This window comes from Poecilia formosa, unplaced genomic scaffold (assembly GCF_000485575.1).
Source record: "Poecilia formosa unplaced genomic scaffold, Poecilia_formosa-5.1.2 Scaffold77, whole genome shotgun sequence".
Taxonomy (NCBI): Eukaryota; Metazoa; Chordata; class Actinopteri; order Cyprinodontiformes; family Poeciliidae; genus Poecilia; species Poecilia formosa.
Genome location: NW_006800016.1, coordinates 261,316 through 277,296, shown reverse-complemented (window position 1 = coordinate 277,296; position 15,981 = coordinate 261,316). Strand labels below are relative to the sequence as shown.

Below are 15,981 nucleotides of genomic sequence, written 5' to 3'. Positions count from 1 at the left end.
CAACAAAAAAAAAAACCTGTTCTGACCGTATAAAATATGAAATTGTGGAAAAAGTCTGCAAGTTAAATAAAATAACTGTAGTTTGATACATTTTGCTTAAAAAAAAAAAAAGATAATTTACATATTTGCCCCTACTGACCCTGAAAATCTTGGGCAGTGCATTTCTGTCGGACCCTGGTGACGCTGACTTTGGTCCTGGAGATTCACGTCGAACTCTTCAAGTTGAAGTTCATCACGTTGCCCGTTCGAAGGCAGATTCTGCTCATCTGGTCGTCGTCTTTGTAAACTGTCTCAGTCCTCCTGGTTTTCATCCTCTCTGTGTTTCCGCGTGAAGAATCCAAGCTTTGAGGGCAACAGGACAGCTGAGATTAATGTCTGGTCAGCAGCAAACGTACGTTTTCTGAACTTCCAGCAAGAGATTCATTCGGTTACCTTCCACAGTATGAATATAATGAGCGCTAGTAGCAGCAAGCCGCCTATGATGCTGCCGATCAAAATCCAGAGCGAGATGGGAATAGCTCGGCCCTTCAGCACCTCCAGGACAGTCTGGAAAGAGAAAACGGTCAGGAAATCACAGTGTTTTGCAGAAGTGTTCACAGCCAGCTTTTCTCTTCTTACAACTGCAAGCCTCATTAGTGTTTTGTTCTACACACAAACAGGAAATGGTACATTATTGTCACATTTTATTTTTCCAATAAAATCAGAAAAATGTGGTTTGTATATCATCACCTTCCTAAAATGTTGACCTAGGTCTTTTTTGTTTTTTTGACCAAAATCACTTTGGGAAAAAATGCCATAGGCGGTTATTTTAGGAAGGTAATGATATGAGTTCATTCCCCTTTACCATGGTACTCCTAAATAAATTTTAGTTTTTGACCCATTTTTATATTTCATATCATCAAACAACCTTTCATTTCTAAGATAACGTGAATAAATCCAAAAAAGTTTGTACAGCTTGTTTTTGCAGCCGTTGGCAAACATTTGAGAGTTTCTGACCGACTTTTTTTTGCAAGGTTTTCAAGCATAAATGGCTTGTTTTAATGTTATCACGTCTCACAAATGTAATTTCAGACTTTACCTAGGCAGTTTGAAAGAAAACCTGTTAAAGCCGACAAAAGACTTAAGACCAGAATAAAAAGCTTCACCTTCCTGAAGGACAATGAATTTAAAGATACAACCTGACTAATAATGGAACAGTTTGGATGAAAGCATGTTCATGCAAGAATGAACAAGTGAAAACTCTGAATTAAAGATAACCGGTTGTCTATTTAAATGCCTAAAAATAACTGAGATTGAGCTTTTTTTTTTTTTTTTGCAAAGACCAACAGTCTCCGGGTGCACAAAGCTGGTAGGAACATTCCACAAAAGACCTGCAGCTGTAACTATGGCAAAGAGTGATTCTTAAAAATTGTATAATTTCCTCTCTACGTCGCAGTTACCCACTACTTTGTGCTGTTCTATCCCGTAAAAAATACAGTAAAATACTGTGAGTTTTGCAGCTGGAGCACAGTGAAACGCTGAAAGCTTCAAATAGTCTGAATACTTTTTAAAAACACTCAAATATCTCCTCCCTTTGCTGGGTGGAAGCATTCTGCAGTCTTACCTCCCCCTGGACTGTTCCTGCTCCCAGAGTGATGAGGTTAGTCTCCTGAGCCGAGAGACTGTAGGCGCTAATTATCCTCACTGACTTATATTTGACCTGCAAAGACGCACGCAAAGGATGAGCAATCTTTACATCATTTGGAAAGACTCCAGCCTTCCACGTGACGCTCTGTTAACTCACTTTTCTGAAAAAGTCGTCATGAACTCTGCGGCTGATTCGTATCACCGCCTGCTGACCGAGCTGCTGCACCTCACAGACGACCTCCGTGCACCACGACCGGCTGCAGTTCTGGACATAAAAAGATGCCACGTTACAGCCTGTGAAATGACTTCCTGGTGTTTATTCCCGAATCAAAAAGCCTCACCAGTATTTCATCATGCATCATGTTCTCGGGATGAAGGGGACGAACGTCTTTCTGTCTGGGCTTCAACTGGGTTACGTCACTCAGCACTCCGCACTTTATTCCTGTGGCCTGAGGGGAAGCTTAAAAATTGTCACGTCGTTCAAATTAACGCACGTAACAACAAACCGCGAAGGCCCGCTCACGTTGTGCGTGAAGACATCTGTCACAGTCATGAAGGCCGCGTCTTCTGCTGCCACGGAGGGCAAAAGCACACGCAGCTCCAGGTTACTCACAGAGTAACAGCCGACGTTCAGCAGCTACAAAAACAGGCAAAAAAGAAAGACACACATTTAACTTCAACTAAATAGCATGGTGCAAATTCACCCTAAATGCCTGTAGTTAAGATCAATGGGTCTCCAGTCTTTTTAAGGGTGAATTTTAGTTAATTTCCATTTCAGTACCTGATCATTTTGAAAGAAATGTCTCTTTAATTAGTCAAATCTGCTATTCTGAGCACTGAAGTCACAAAGGTTCAGAATTATTTTGTTTTCGGTGGTGTTGTTCGAAAGGATTGGTCTGCGTCGCTCTTGGAAAAGTATTCAAGCCCCCAGTGTTTTCCACTTTTTGTCACCTTACAGCCAAAACATTTGATGTATGTTATCAGGATTTATGTGACAGACCAACACAAAACTGTGGATAATTACAAAATGGAAGAAGAATTATACTTGGTTTTCAAAAATCCTTTTGCAGAAATCTAAAAAAATAAAAATAAAAAAAAGTGTGCTTTTCACCTCTGCAGGTGAAAGCAATGTTCTTAAGCTTCCTATTATTAAATGAGGTTACAAATGTTGCTACAGCTGGCTTTAACACTGAAGCTTTGTCACTTTCAGTTCCTCTGCTGAACGTGACAGTTTCTTTACTAACCTTTCAGACAGATGGTTGAAGGAGAAAATAAAAAGGAGAAACTTACCCTGATGTACGTGTAGAACTCTGGACCCATGGCTTCTGATGCTGTCCGTGTGGGATGGACCTCGTAGCGGTTCAGGTTAGACTCACTAAACAAAAAACAGCCAAACAAAAGTGCTCCACATCAATAATGACGACCAAAAAAAAGTAAATAAAGCTTGGAAATTAAGTTCATTCTGTGCTCAAACCTGCTAACAAACAGATCTGGCTCATATTGTACGAAAGTCTGCAGCTGAACGCTGTTGTCCTCCAGAGTTTCCTCTCTCTCACTGCTGTCACTGCAAGACAGAAAAAGATGGGGGTCACACAAAAAATGTCGTCCTTTTCCGTTTGTTCTTTGGGATTTGAAACGTTTGCACAAGCTTACCTGGTAGCACTGAGCTTCATTTGTACCCGATTGTGCAAAGAGGTGCAGCTGAATTCAAACTCCAACATAAAATTCACCTGGAAACAAAGAGCAAACAGAGACTGCTGGAGTGACGCATCCCACTTGAAGGGCAGAGAGGCGTGAAGGGATCAGCTTCCTCAGCAGGAGGTTACCTTCGAATGAGAGCGAAACACTGGGTAGCTGACGTTACACGAGTGGCTGTTTGAGCCAAGAGCGGTACACTCGATCTTGAAGTTGGCATTCTCCTTTGTCAAAATTAAAGGGAAAACAACAGCAATTAAATATCGCGCTCAGACCACGCTTTGAGCGTGGAGCATTGAGGCAGAGTTTACTTTGATGCTGATGCTGGAGAAGTGGAGGTTGCGCGAGTAGTGCAGCTTCAGGCTAGTGTTGTAGGCATTTTCCAGCCTGTTCTCGAGCTGCACCTCCACCGCCAGACGCCTACGAGGGCTGCGAATCACATAAGGTTTCTGCCTGCGTGAGAAAACATGACTCACTCAGATCTAGCAGCCAGAAGACGGTTTTTCTTTGACTGGCTTCAGGAGAGGAAGCTAGAGCAGATCTGTACCTTGTGCCAGAGATGTCCAGGTGTGCCTGCAAGACCAGATCTGTTGTGCAAACGTCGTCTTCGCCGCAGTCTTTGAAAAATGGTATCTGGACAGAAGGGCGAGAAAGGTTATTTGTGAAAATAAAAATGGAGCGGAGTTAGCTTTGTGCTGCTTACAGATTTCTTGACGCTTGTTGGCCAGCCTTCATCCAACACGGGACCTGTCTCCGTGTCGTTGATCTTAAACCGCAGTGAGAAGCTGATGGGGCGAATATAATCTGCTGTATCCTGTGGAGCAGATAGAGAGGCTTCAGCCACATTTGTTTACCAAGTACTTTAAAAACAGCCAATTAGCCAATTAACACGAATATACAAAGGAATATGTCTAAAATTAAGTGCAGTGAGGATAAAAAGAGAGTCATATGCAGCATTTTGCACAAGCTGAAAACCACAGCTGGTCAACACCAACATCCAACCAAGATACCAGTTGTAATGAAGGAATGAATTTCTGTTTCTAAGTGGTGTAGTGACAAATTTGTCTAACAAGCTCATCTTAAAAAGAAAAAAGTTTGACTGTCGGCTTTCTGTTTGAGAGAAAAGCAATTGTCTGGTATCTAAGAAGAAAGCTGAGGAACAGAAAATACCAGAAACTCAAGCAGCACACCCTGTGGGACGCCATTTATAAATGAAGTACATTAAAAACCAGGAATTATTTAGACCAGTGCAAACTTCGACCAGCCATGGCTTATCTGTGCCACACATGTCTCCACGATGCTGCAGATGAAAATTTATGATCAACCGTGCTTAAGAGAGCTGTTGAATCTGAGAGAACAAGGATTGCATGATCCCATGAATGTGTAGCCAGGACAATGCTGAACCCCAACACCACAAATCCTGTAATATTCAGACCTCAAACCAGACACATCAGTTTTAAGAACACTATTTCATCGGGAAAAAATTCAATTTGGCCCTAAGCAGAAAGGAAACATTGGGAACAATGCAAAACGTCGGAGACCACTTTGTGGTCCAGGCTAGATTTTTTTCCATCACTGGTGTGGACTACGTGGTTGCACAGATACTCACATATACATGGAAAGGCAGCTTGTAGCAGAGAGTTTTTCTTGTTTGCGCTCGCACTGGAAGCTGCATCTGCCTGTGGGAGCTGTCATCGAACAGAGCTCGCGCTGAAAACTTCCTGTCATCCAACGTGGCTGACACCCAAAGATCTAAGGAAGAAGCATGAATCAAAAAGATGTGAGCTGGAAAATAAACTTCTTTTTTTTTTATTAATCTGGTTTGAACACATTTGGTTTGTTTATGGACAAAATTATTCCCAGAAAGCATGCCGACAGCAGAAAAAATGTTCAGCTTTGAAATGATTGTTTTTATATTCAAACTTTAATTACTTTTTAAAAACCTTTTTCACATGAGTCACATTTTCCCTAACAGAGCGATTTCACTTTCAGGAACTGGTTCTTTAGCTCTTTACACTACAATCTCATTTTCTCCATACATGTGAGCAAATGAACAATTTTATCATCATTTCATGTTCATTCATCTGACTAAAAAAACAGATTTGTTCAACATATTTTTTAAGGTCTCTAAGTAAAATAAACAAATAAATTAATGAATTAAAAAAAAAATACCAAAAGCATTGCTGTGTGGTCCAGGTGAGCGTGAAACGGCCGTGAAGCAGGCTGTGGCGTTGAGGCACGCCGACTCTCTGCCGCCCCTCTGACACGTCTTCTGAATGACGTTAATGGAATGCGGCTGGAAGGACAAACTCACATTGATCTGGACGATGCTTCTGGAGCTATAAGAGCAGGAATGAGAAACGATTATCTTATAAAAAGGCCCCAGCTGCTTGTAAAGTGTCTTTCTGTGTCACGTTACAGGCACACTATGCAATAAAATCTGCTGTGGCTGCGATTACGCCTGCTTACCTGAGCAGCACGGCTCTGCCCTGAGCTCCCACTGCCAAATCTATCAGCTCATCACCGTCCAAGTCCAACCGTGCACTGACACTGCGGCCAAAATACTGCAGAGACGGGGAGAGGGACGACCCTAGTATGTGCTGGGAGGAGGAAAGAAGCAGATATTAGTGACTTAATTCTGAGACCCACTGGCAAAGTTGTAAAAAAAAAAAAAGAAGCATGTTTTCATAAAACTGAAAATCGGACCTTTTTTTATACAGATATTTTTTAATGGTTGTTCAGCAACTTAAATCTGTACTGTTACTCAGGCATGAGAAAACATGATTTATTTCAGGTGATTTTTGTGTCTAGAAATGCCACAAAAACTAAGGAAAGATCCTGTTTTATTTTATTACTAGCAGGTAATCAAAAGGATATTATTTGTTCCTGTATCTGTGGTGGAATCTATGAAAAATACCAACGATAACACGGTTTAGCACATAAAATAGTTTCTTAGTATCTGCAAGTTAATTACCAAAGAGCTATTAACTCAATTCAGCTTATACGAGCTGCAGATGTACACATTTCTTCCTCAATCATCCACTCATACAATATTTCCAGCTGCAAGCACTGAACATGAAGTGAAATTACAGCTAAAGACTTTTATAAATCCTGGGAAACCGCTGATCCGATTCGGCATTTTTAAAAAGTGGTTTACTTTTGCAGTGTGCCTAACATAACTACCTGTTTGCAGTCGTGAATGATGTAAATATCGTATCCGTGGTAGACATAGATGGCCCCTCTGTGCTCATCCTCCAGCGGAGCTCCAACCACCACGTCAGTGAAGCCGTCATGGTTCAGATCTGGAGCAGCCGCCAGTGAATAGCCAAACCTGGCATCCTGAGACTTGTTGTCTGATTTCAGAGTCCCATTAGATATAAATTTTCCCTCCTGTAAAAACAAAGAGATCACCAAGTTGTTAAAAAATAGCTGTTATTGCATGTTTAAGATGCCACTGCTTTGTTACCCCGTTGAGAGTGTAGATGTAGACTTTTCCGGCTTCCTTGTTTCCTGAGCCGAGATACATGGGAGCGGCGACCAAAAGGACGTCAGTGATGCCGTCTTTGTCGATATCCAGCCCGCACAGTTCGCTGCCGTAGTAAGATCCAATCTGAACACACACAAGAAATTCATCTTAATCCCAGTAGGTGGAGCCCTTGCCATGTCGTTTGCAGTAAATTGTTGATGTCGGAGGAACGTTGGGCAGCAGAAGTTCACCTGTTCTCCGTTCAAAGCCTGCACGATGTCAACATAGCCGTTTTCATGGAGTTCAAACAAAACGACTTTGCCTTTGTGTTTAAATCGAGGAGCCCCAGCCACGTACAGCCTCCTCCAGTCGCCAATGACCACAGATGACACGGTGTATCCTGCAAACACACACAAATACAAATCAGACAGGGCAGCGGCTGCCTACAAATGACCTTCAGCGGGGAAATAAAACTGAATGTTTTTGACTTAACACCAACAAAAGTGTTGATTTAAACCAAATGTGTGCTAATTTTGTGCTCCGGTTCAGTTTTGCTTTGTTTTGATGCAATAAAAAAAATGAGGTTTTACACACACACACACACACACACACACAAAAAATCCTGTAAGTGTAAAGTGAAGTGCTTCTGCGTCTGTACTTTAACCAGTGTACGTTACTACCATTTGTATGGAGGGTTTTAGCCACTTTAAGTGTGATAAAAGCTTTCAGTAAATGTTCAGCTTCACATTCCCCCCTCTTAGTAAACCTCAGACATCCTTATTCTGATTCTCGTGAAACATAGCTGTCTAAATAAACAAAGTTGACACAACCACAGATATTTAAAGGCAGGGTGAAGACAGCATTGGCGATACTCCAACAAGTTCTAAAACAGGAGCAAAAATGAGATAATTCACTTAGAAGTGTTGGGATATTTTTGTGTTTACGAGGAGCCAAATTTAGAGCCTAATATAAACACCAGCTGCTGATTCATAAAAAGTTAGTGGTGGATTAAATGCTTTTCATTCTCACTGCATCTCGTTGTCAAGTTCTCTTTCATCATTTCACTTAATGTCACTGCTTTCAGCTAAGTTTCCTGTCTAGAACGAAGGACCTTTTATAAAAAAAAAGTGATTAATTTATAAACCAGAGCTAAAACAACCCAGTATCTCTAATAAACCAGAGAATAAAGTTTGTCAAAAGACAAATGTTTGAGAAGCGTTAATAGCCCTGGAAAGATCAAACTTGAAATAAGAGACGGCTCCAGAGCGATGTGGTTGTGACTGAAAAGGGTCACAACCTTTTCAGTCACAACCACTGACTGAAAAGTCAGTGATCAAATGCTGATCAGCGAGATCAGCATTTGATCTCGCTGAAGGATTTGGTTTTGACTATCTTAAAACTCTGGGAAAATGTACAAATGCTCAAAATATCTCTGAGAGATAGAGGAAACTATTGTAGCCCAAAAATCAATACAGAATTATAAAAGTAATTTTATAAAAAAATGGAAATTAGTACTAGGAAGCTAAACCTGGTCGTACCATTTCGCTCCAATAAGGAGATCTGCATGCAAAGAAGATTACTGTACAAAAACGTACAATAACCCGAGCATGCCATTTATAAAGTAGTGAAATACTTTCGGACTGTTGATTCTTTTAACGACCCTTGCCGAAATAAACCAGTCCAAACAGCAGCAAATCTGAATTTTAAAGTGATTATTAAAAATAAAACTCAAGTTTCTGGCAAAAAAAGAACAAAAAAATTTAGAACTAACTATACTGTCAAAGTCATCCCAGAGTGGGGCTGAGATTGCAACAACTTCTTTTTTATATATATTTTTGTTTAACCTGAAAAAAAGAATTACTTCCATTCAAGATTGTATGTTTTTAAAACATTTCTGTAGTGAAGTGAAGTCGAATTATCGGCTTAAATCCAGAAAATGTGTATTTCATTAGGAAAGCAGAGGAAGGAGATGCTGTATTTTCTGAACAGTGATTCAAGCGGAAGAGAACAAAATGAAAACGATGGGGCCTAAAATGAAATCCTGAGGTACACCACAACCAGGAATGTTTGCTTCTTTGTTGTCCAGGTGACAGTCATGGGGCTGTGATTGCTTTATAATGTTTGTTATGGAGGAAAGAGCTGCTATCTCAGATTGCGCAACAGTCACAGGGCATTTAAAGCGTTCAGCAGGATCAGATCCATTTATACAGAGAGAGAAGACCCAAAAGCAAAGATCTGATTATTTAAAAAAAAATTGAGATTTTTTTCACACGATGAAGAGCAATGCTACACTCCAAAACATTTTAATCGCCTTTCATATGGAAGCTAATAAACCCAAAAAGGTTAAACAATTCCTTCTTGTGAAATCTTTGTACCTAAATAAGCAGCGTGATTTTTGAGCTCCAAAGGAAATTCACTTTCGAAGGCTTCTCTGGGGGGGATAATTACTCCATTGGTCCCTTCCTTCAGCACCCCTCCGTCCCAGTCGTAGGCGCCCACAATCCCAAACAGAATGCCATCCTGGAGAAAGTAGTTTGGATTAAATAACGGACAAGTCAGCTCGTATTTACCACATGGTTAGAAGTGAAAAAACAAGTAGGACTCACATCCAGTGTGTGCGTTGAGAAACCGATCTGAGACATCTCCATGTGGAACGTGCTTTGGTTGTAGCCCAGGGCACCTAAAGGAGGACAGCATGTCAGCATCTCTTGTTTTTCTCCTTTCTTTGTTCGTATTCTCCTCCCTTCCCTTTCCTCGTTATGTCTCATAGGATCTGATCTTTAACGCCCGCAAACGCCGACGGTGACAGACATTTCCTTTCCTCCTGTCCCTTCCTCTTTGATTTCCCTGAACATTTAAAGGTGGCATCAGTTTCAAAAGCTTTCCTATCACGTTTCTGCAACTACTGTGATATCTGGCACCAGCTGTATCTTTTTCTGTTTCTAGTTTTTTTATTTCTCAGTCACTTGGCAAATATTATGACTTATACATATAAACCAGTGGATAAATTCCCATGGTAAAAACTTGTCATATGTTGTTATCTATAAAATAAAACTAAGACAGCTGAAGCTGAATCTGGAGTTATTTTTGTCTTTTTTTTTTTTTTAGAGCCACTGTTTCTCTCTATATAGCAGCTAGCTGCAGGGAGTTAGAAAAGTTGTATTTTCAAAGGTTACAACAAAACAATATTACCATTTCATTGTGTCCAATAACACAATAACTGTTACTGGACAATTACTGTGTTGAGATTTTAAGCACTACTTTATAATCAGTTTGACGTTGCTTTCAATTAACCAGGAGTGTCCAGAGGCCATTGTCCTCCATGTTTTAGATGTTTCCCTTCTCCAGCAGAGCATGACTGAAACAATTAAGTCCAGTTCTGGAGGAGCCAACTAATGAGTAACTCACCTGAATTGAATTCAATAAATATGATTCAGGGAAACATGCAGGAAACTGGCCCATGAAAACTGGCTTTGGACATCTGCTGTCAACCAGGATAAAAAAATCCCTCTGGCAATTAAGGAGGTGTTGCTAGTGTTACAATGTGCTGGAGTATGGAAATTAAAGCCATGTTTATTTTCTGATGATGAGCGTAAAACAAATTGCTTAGCATTATTTCCTGACTTAATCATTACAAAATCCTGTCACGGCCCCTTCTATCCAGCGTGTCTCCGGTGATACAGGTGACAGGCAGTTGCCCAGGGTGGTATTAGAAAGGCGGGGCACAAGCACAGGATGCATATTTTATTTTATTTTTTACTTATCTCTCAGTTTTGTCAGTTGTGCTCGTAGAATAAGAAGACTGGGCTACATATCAGATGATTTCCTGCATCTCACCCAAGGGATCATATGAACTACACTAACTCTTGATTGGTAACGCCCTCACCTTCAAGAGTGAAAATCCGATCTCCGAGAGCGTCCACAATGTCATTCAGTGCAGCTTCATCGGTCACGTTGAAAAAGTACTTGTCGTCCGGGTCGCTGGCGATGTATTTGATCTCATTAATGAAGGTCTCTGGATCCTGCTGTTTGCGGATGTAGTACCCCAGAACCTGAATGGCAGTAAAGAAGAGACATAAAGATGAGAATCTATGACAAACAAAATGGTAAATAACACAAAACCAACAACGGGATCTTAAAAAACAGACGAAACTGACGTCTCAAGGCAAATCGTTCCTTGCATTTCAACGATTCTCCATGTTGAAGTAAAACAAAAAAACACAATTTGTGGATGTAATTAGGAGTTTCATCAATCCTCAAGTTTTGTCTCATGGAAACACATTAGCTGTCAAACTCAAAGCTGGAGGAAACTGAAAATAAAATCCATTTCAAAAACATATAAAAAAATCCATAACAGAAACCAATTCATGAATATTTCCCTGAAACCTGGCTGCCAAGCAAAGGAAATCCTCTGTTTTTAAAGGGTAGGAGGAGGCCATAGTAGAGTATACTGTGTCATATAATACTAATAAATATGTACATTAAGATCCTATAGAAGAAAGAAAGAAAATATCCTCAAGCTTTCATGTCAGGGTGGATTTTGAAAGTTTATAAGTGATATTAAAGAGAAAAATAGAAAAGAGGGAGCAGTATTTCCCAAATATGTATCATTTGGCAAGTATTAAAATAGAAAAGCATCCATGCAATGCGCTCCATAAACTGCTCAAGCAACAGATGTCTTTGTAATATCTGCATGACACTGATGTAGAAAACAATCTGCTGCTCCTGCGTTGTACTTTGAAGAGGTCTGACCTCTACCACGAGACACTTTCCTGTGCGCTGTCAAAATGTGCATGCAGTGCAGAAAATACTAAATCATAACATACCTGCTGTTATAGGAAACAGTTAACTGTCATCGCTTGACATTTTACCATCTGAGTCCAAAGCCCCCTTTTACATCTGCATAAGATGGACACACTATGCTTGGTGTTTATTTTTTGATGCTTTAGCACCGAGACCACCAATCTGCACGACCTCCCTGACCATCTGAATGTGGCTAAGGAGCAACAAATGTGGAAACTGAAACTCTACATAGAGGCAAGCCTGATCCTGCAGCCTGGTCCTGCTCCCCAACTAGGTTTTCATTGGTTTTCCAGCACCGAACCGTATGGGCTAAGATACTTAATTATATTTTGTGGAATTTCACTACATACAGAAAGTTTCTGCATGTCCAACACCAGTTTTGACCTTGCTGTGGAGAGGCAAGCACCAGTAGTATTTTAGTCAGGACAAAAGTGAAGGGTTTTCTTATTACGAAGCAGCTAACAGCTAACTCCAGACAGAGTATTCCTCATTACTAAGCTGTACTCTGTGCAAATACATGAAGAGGGAATTAGTCACACAAAATACAAAATCTATTTTATTATTGATGACCGTGAGAAAACAACAGCAAGACTCTAAATCCTGAAGTTGCATCAAATGTTTTGTAGTGATTGCAATACTTTATTCTAAAAACTACTTGCTCAATTTCCTCCTTGACCTCATTGCCACCAGATACTACAGAGTTAAATCAACACTGTGCTGAGTGCTTTTGGTCCTTATCAGAATTTGACTCTTTCAGAGTTATTTCAACATGAGATTGAGTCATTTTAACATTTGAAATAGTTCTAGCTACTCAAACTCTTGATGAAATTACTCCATAAGAGTTAAACAGAAATCCATTTTGAAAAGGACCAAGTAGACTTGGCAGATCCAGTGGGGAGTAGACTGTGAAGCAGTTACATTTCTCCCCTTAACTGAAACCTGAAAAATTAAAAACTTTCGTCAAACAGCCTATTCAGAGTTTGGAGGTATGCCCAAACTCTGAATAATGTGGTAAAATCTTAAATAAAATCTTAAGCCTGTGGAAGAATTTGCATTTTGTGCTTTTGATGGTAAGCATATTTTGTTGGAACCTTTCCTGCAAAAAGAAAAAAAAAAAAAACTGAGGCAAGAGACAGAAAATGAATTAGGCAAATTATTAAGCCTATAGTCAAATACAAACAAACCTTTTAATAACTGATCAAAAGTATCAATAAACTATTACCCTTAACTGGCTTTCATGTGATTTTCTGATAGCTTTCCATTCAGCCTTGATGACAACAGTCTTACTGTCTTTGAATGTAGCAAGACTGTTGAGCTTTTTCCTTCAGTCAAATAATGAAACTTCAGGTTCTACAGAAACTGCTCCTTGTTTTGTGATCCAGTTGCAGACGATGCCCTTCGTAAAGCCACCTCTACGTTTTTGTGAAGCAGATTTCACACACACTCATGTCATGCGTGTCTGAGCAACTTTTTCAAGTGCTCAACAGAAGACATGAGGTCACCCAACACACTGTGCAGGTTACCCTTTTGCAGTAAATTGGACAATTTACTAAAAAAAATGTACTTCTATTCTCATTGTTGCATTTTGAATGCAGTGTTTACTTTTGTTTTAATCTCCTCTGCTCCCCATCGCCTGCTGAGCAGCTCCTGGATGTCTGGGAGGGTACCAGGTGTACCGGATCCTCATCAGCCGTGAACCAGGCCTAATTCTCTCCTGGTTGACTCAGTTTTCTTCTTTGTCTTCCAGCCAGTACACATGTCGGTCTGGCAGACTGATGAACACGAAACGGTACCGACTCAAATCCCTACTCGACTCTTTATGATGATCCAGATTCTTTCCGGGATTTTGGGGAAAAAATCTGTGGAAATGGCAAAACATTGAACTGGCTGTGCTATAAATAAGCTCTTTCACCCAAAATTATTTGTTTAATTTGCTTTTCCTTGACATGCGAGCTCATTTGTTCTCGTGCTTGATGAGGACAGGTTCAGCCACTGGTCCCTGCCCGACCTGCGGACACTTTCGTCGGACCTTTGTGTGTAGAATGGAGGGGTCGGGTAGAGCCAGACAAGGAAGAGTGTTTTTGTTCCCAGCTGGATATTTCAGTGGGCCCAAAGGGTTCATTTGGCAATTAGGCAGTTATTTTGGGAGAGTTGTGGTGATGTTGTGCGGTTGCTTCTGGGTGTTTACAGAGGCTGTGCCACATTTGCACAATATGGGAGGAATGTCAGAGTAGCTCTGCACCCTCCGAAGGAGACTAGTTGTTTGCTGTGCTTTTCACAATTACAGTGCTATAAAAGGTAAAAAAAAATTAAAAAAAGATATCTGAAACCAGTGTAATAATTAATGCACTGCACCACTGAGCGCCAGATGGCACTCACAGCGATGGCGTATCTGGTGATGTTTCTGCTTTCGCATTCCTCCAGAGCGTCTGGCAGCTCGTCCCCGTCGTGCGACTCCCCGTCTGTGACCACAATCATCACCTTGGTGGCGCCCTCCCTGGCTCCGCGCTCAGCGCTGAATGCCTCTGTGCTAAAAATAAAAAATTTTTATAAAAAGTTAGAAAACAGCGCTGGTAAAGCTGCTGATCATGCCAAACTGAGCTGAATTTGAAACAGACTCAAGGAGGGAGAGAGGAAAAAAATGCGGCTGTGAAACGTGTGAAAGGGAGGAAACCCAAAAGGTATCCAGTCACTTGGGTTCTTGCAACGTCAAAATAAACTTCCTCTGTGTGATAATATACAGTATCAAGCGTTTCTCTGAGGAGAATATCCAGCTAATAAAACACTGAAACTCTGGGTCTGAGTTCCCTCCCTGAATTAAACGGCACAGGATTCATCTGGAGCCTTTTTATTGTTTATTAACAACACTTGACACACATACCCCAGCTGCCAGTTAACACACGTCGATCACTGCGTGCAGCTCGCATGTGTCACTACACACAGCGACCGCGTTTGTGAATTCCCTTGTAGCTTAGCCGTAAGCCAGAAGGAGAAACCCAAATGACAAATGCACCGATGGTCTCATGCCGCACCCTGTTTGTCTGCAGGAAACCTGTTCTCTCTGGGACCCGGTTCAATGGTTCAATAGGGTTGGTAAGCCTCAGACCAGCACACACAAACATATGCACACACAGTGCCTAGTCACCCCTGGTGATCTCCGTCATTTCCAAGTCTGACTGTGGCCCTCGCCTAAATATAACGTTGTGGTCAGCCACAAGAAACTTGGAGTTAAAAAACAACCATTTCCCCTCAGCAGCCTGAAAATAACAGAGGATGAAAAGAAAGAGAGGAAAAACAGAAAAGAGAAGAGAAGCAAATACCTACGTTAAAGGTGCACAAAGTGACCGGAAAGCAACCTGATTTATGAGAAGAAAAACTCTAAGAGTACAAAAAAAATTAAATAAAAAATCACATATTAAACATGCTTACTAAGCAAATAAGTCGGAGTATAAAGACGTAACTTAATGTGAGTGGAAATAAAAGAAAGGAATAAAAAAAAGCAGATGAAAGAGTGGAGAAAGTAAGTAGAGCTAATTGGGAGCCCTGGCTGCATTTACAAGTCAGTTTATTGAGTCTCAGCAGAGTGGTAATGACACAGCAGAGCGGCAGGCTTTTGTTTGTGGGTGACTGAGAGACGGGTGGAGCAACAGAGACGTCAAGCGGTTTATCCACTTGTAAGATGTTATTTCTTCTTCATGAAGCAATCAGCATTTATTTTATGCTCTGCACTATACAGAATATGCGTAATAAACATGTAAAAGAGAAAAAAACAAGCTCAGCAATGAGTGAAGCAGAATCTGGATGCGGCTATTAGAGATTTGGAAATATTTTTTGCTGTTATCAACACGTACTTTGCTCTGTTATTTTTTAAAAATATTTCAGTGTTGGGATTTAAAGAAACGGCATTTATAGCAACCCAGAAATGAAGGGATGTTGGTGTTACACACAACAGCTTCATTTGGAAGCGGCACATGTTTAACAAATTAAAGAACAAAGAAATTATTACTTTATCTAAATAAAATCTCCCATATAGAGCTATTAATCATAATCAGGAGATTTCAGAAGAGACAACAGACAAGAAAGCAATTAAAGCATTTATTTGCTTTAATTTTTTAAATCTTTCTCGGCTTCTTTTCAGCCAACCATGCAGGTTAAATTCTGACAGGAAATATGGCAGACAATCAAATTAAAAATTACATGTTTGACAGTGTATAGTGTTGCCTCTCTAAAAGTCTGTCAGAAGTCAAAATGTTGGCTCTGTTAAAGTTTTCTACCACTAGTAACAATAGTGGTCAAAATAAGGTTAAAGTTCAATAATTTACTTTGATTTCATGCTGCATTTGTCTGAAGTAACATTCCCTCCGGACACACGCACGCACGCACGCACGCAC

The 15,981-nt window shown here is 40.5% G+C and overlaps 1 protein-coding gene across 2 annotated transcripts in view; it reads right to left on the bottom strand.

The window, feature by feature from the left end:
- Positions 1-90: 90 nt before the first annotated feature.
- Positions 91-15,981, bottom strand: part of itga10 (integrin, alpha 10) — a 33,956-nt gene continuing 18,065 nt past the window's right edge. For both annotated transcript variants that reach the window (XM_007556056.2, XM_007556057.2), the window contains 23 exons: positions 13,970-14,120; positions 10,674-10,839; positions 9,394-9,467; positions 9,163-9,307; positions 7,039-7,187; positions 6,788-6,931; positions 6,505-6,711; positions 5,791-5,921; positions 5,494-5,660; positions 4,931-5,073; positions 4,025-4,135; positions 3,869-3,954; positions 3,633-3,774; positions 3,453-3,545; positions 3,280-3,356; positions 3,101-3,190; positions 2,917-3,001; positions 2,150-2,263; positions 1,968-2,075; positions 1,784-1,891; positions 1,604-1,699; positions 433-546; positions 91-342 (listed from right to left, as the gene is read on the bottom strand). In XM_007556056.2, coding sequence (XP_007556118.1) covers positions 292-342; positions 433-546; positions 1,604-1,699; positions 1,784-1,891; positions 1,968-2,075; positions 2,150-2,263; positions 2,917-3,001; positions 3,101-3,190; positions 3,280-3,356; positions 3,453-3,545; positions 3,633-3,774; positions 3,869-3,954; positions 4,025-4,135; positions 4,931-5,073; positions 5,494-5,660; positions 5,791-5,921; positions 6,505-6,711; positions 6,788-6,931; positions 7,039-7,187; positions 9,163-9,307; positions 9,394-9,467; positions 10,674-10,839; positions 13,970-14,120 — 2,752 coding nt within the window. In that variant the 3' untranslated portion in view covers positions 91-291. The remainder of the gene's footprint in view (positions 343-432; positions 547-1,603; positions 1,700-1,783; positions 1,892-1,967; positions 2,076-2,149; positions 2,264-2,916; positions 3,002-3,100; positions 3,191-3,279; positions 3,357-3,452; positions 3,546-3,632; positions 3,775-3,868; positions 3,955-4,024; positions 4,136-4,930; positions 5,074-5,493; positions 5,661-5,790; positions 5,922-6,504; positions 6,712-6,787; positions 6,932-7,038; positions 7,188-9,162; positions 9,308-9,393; positions 9,468-10,673; positions 10,840-13,969; positions 14,121-15,981) is intronic.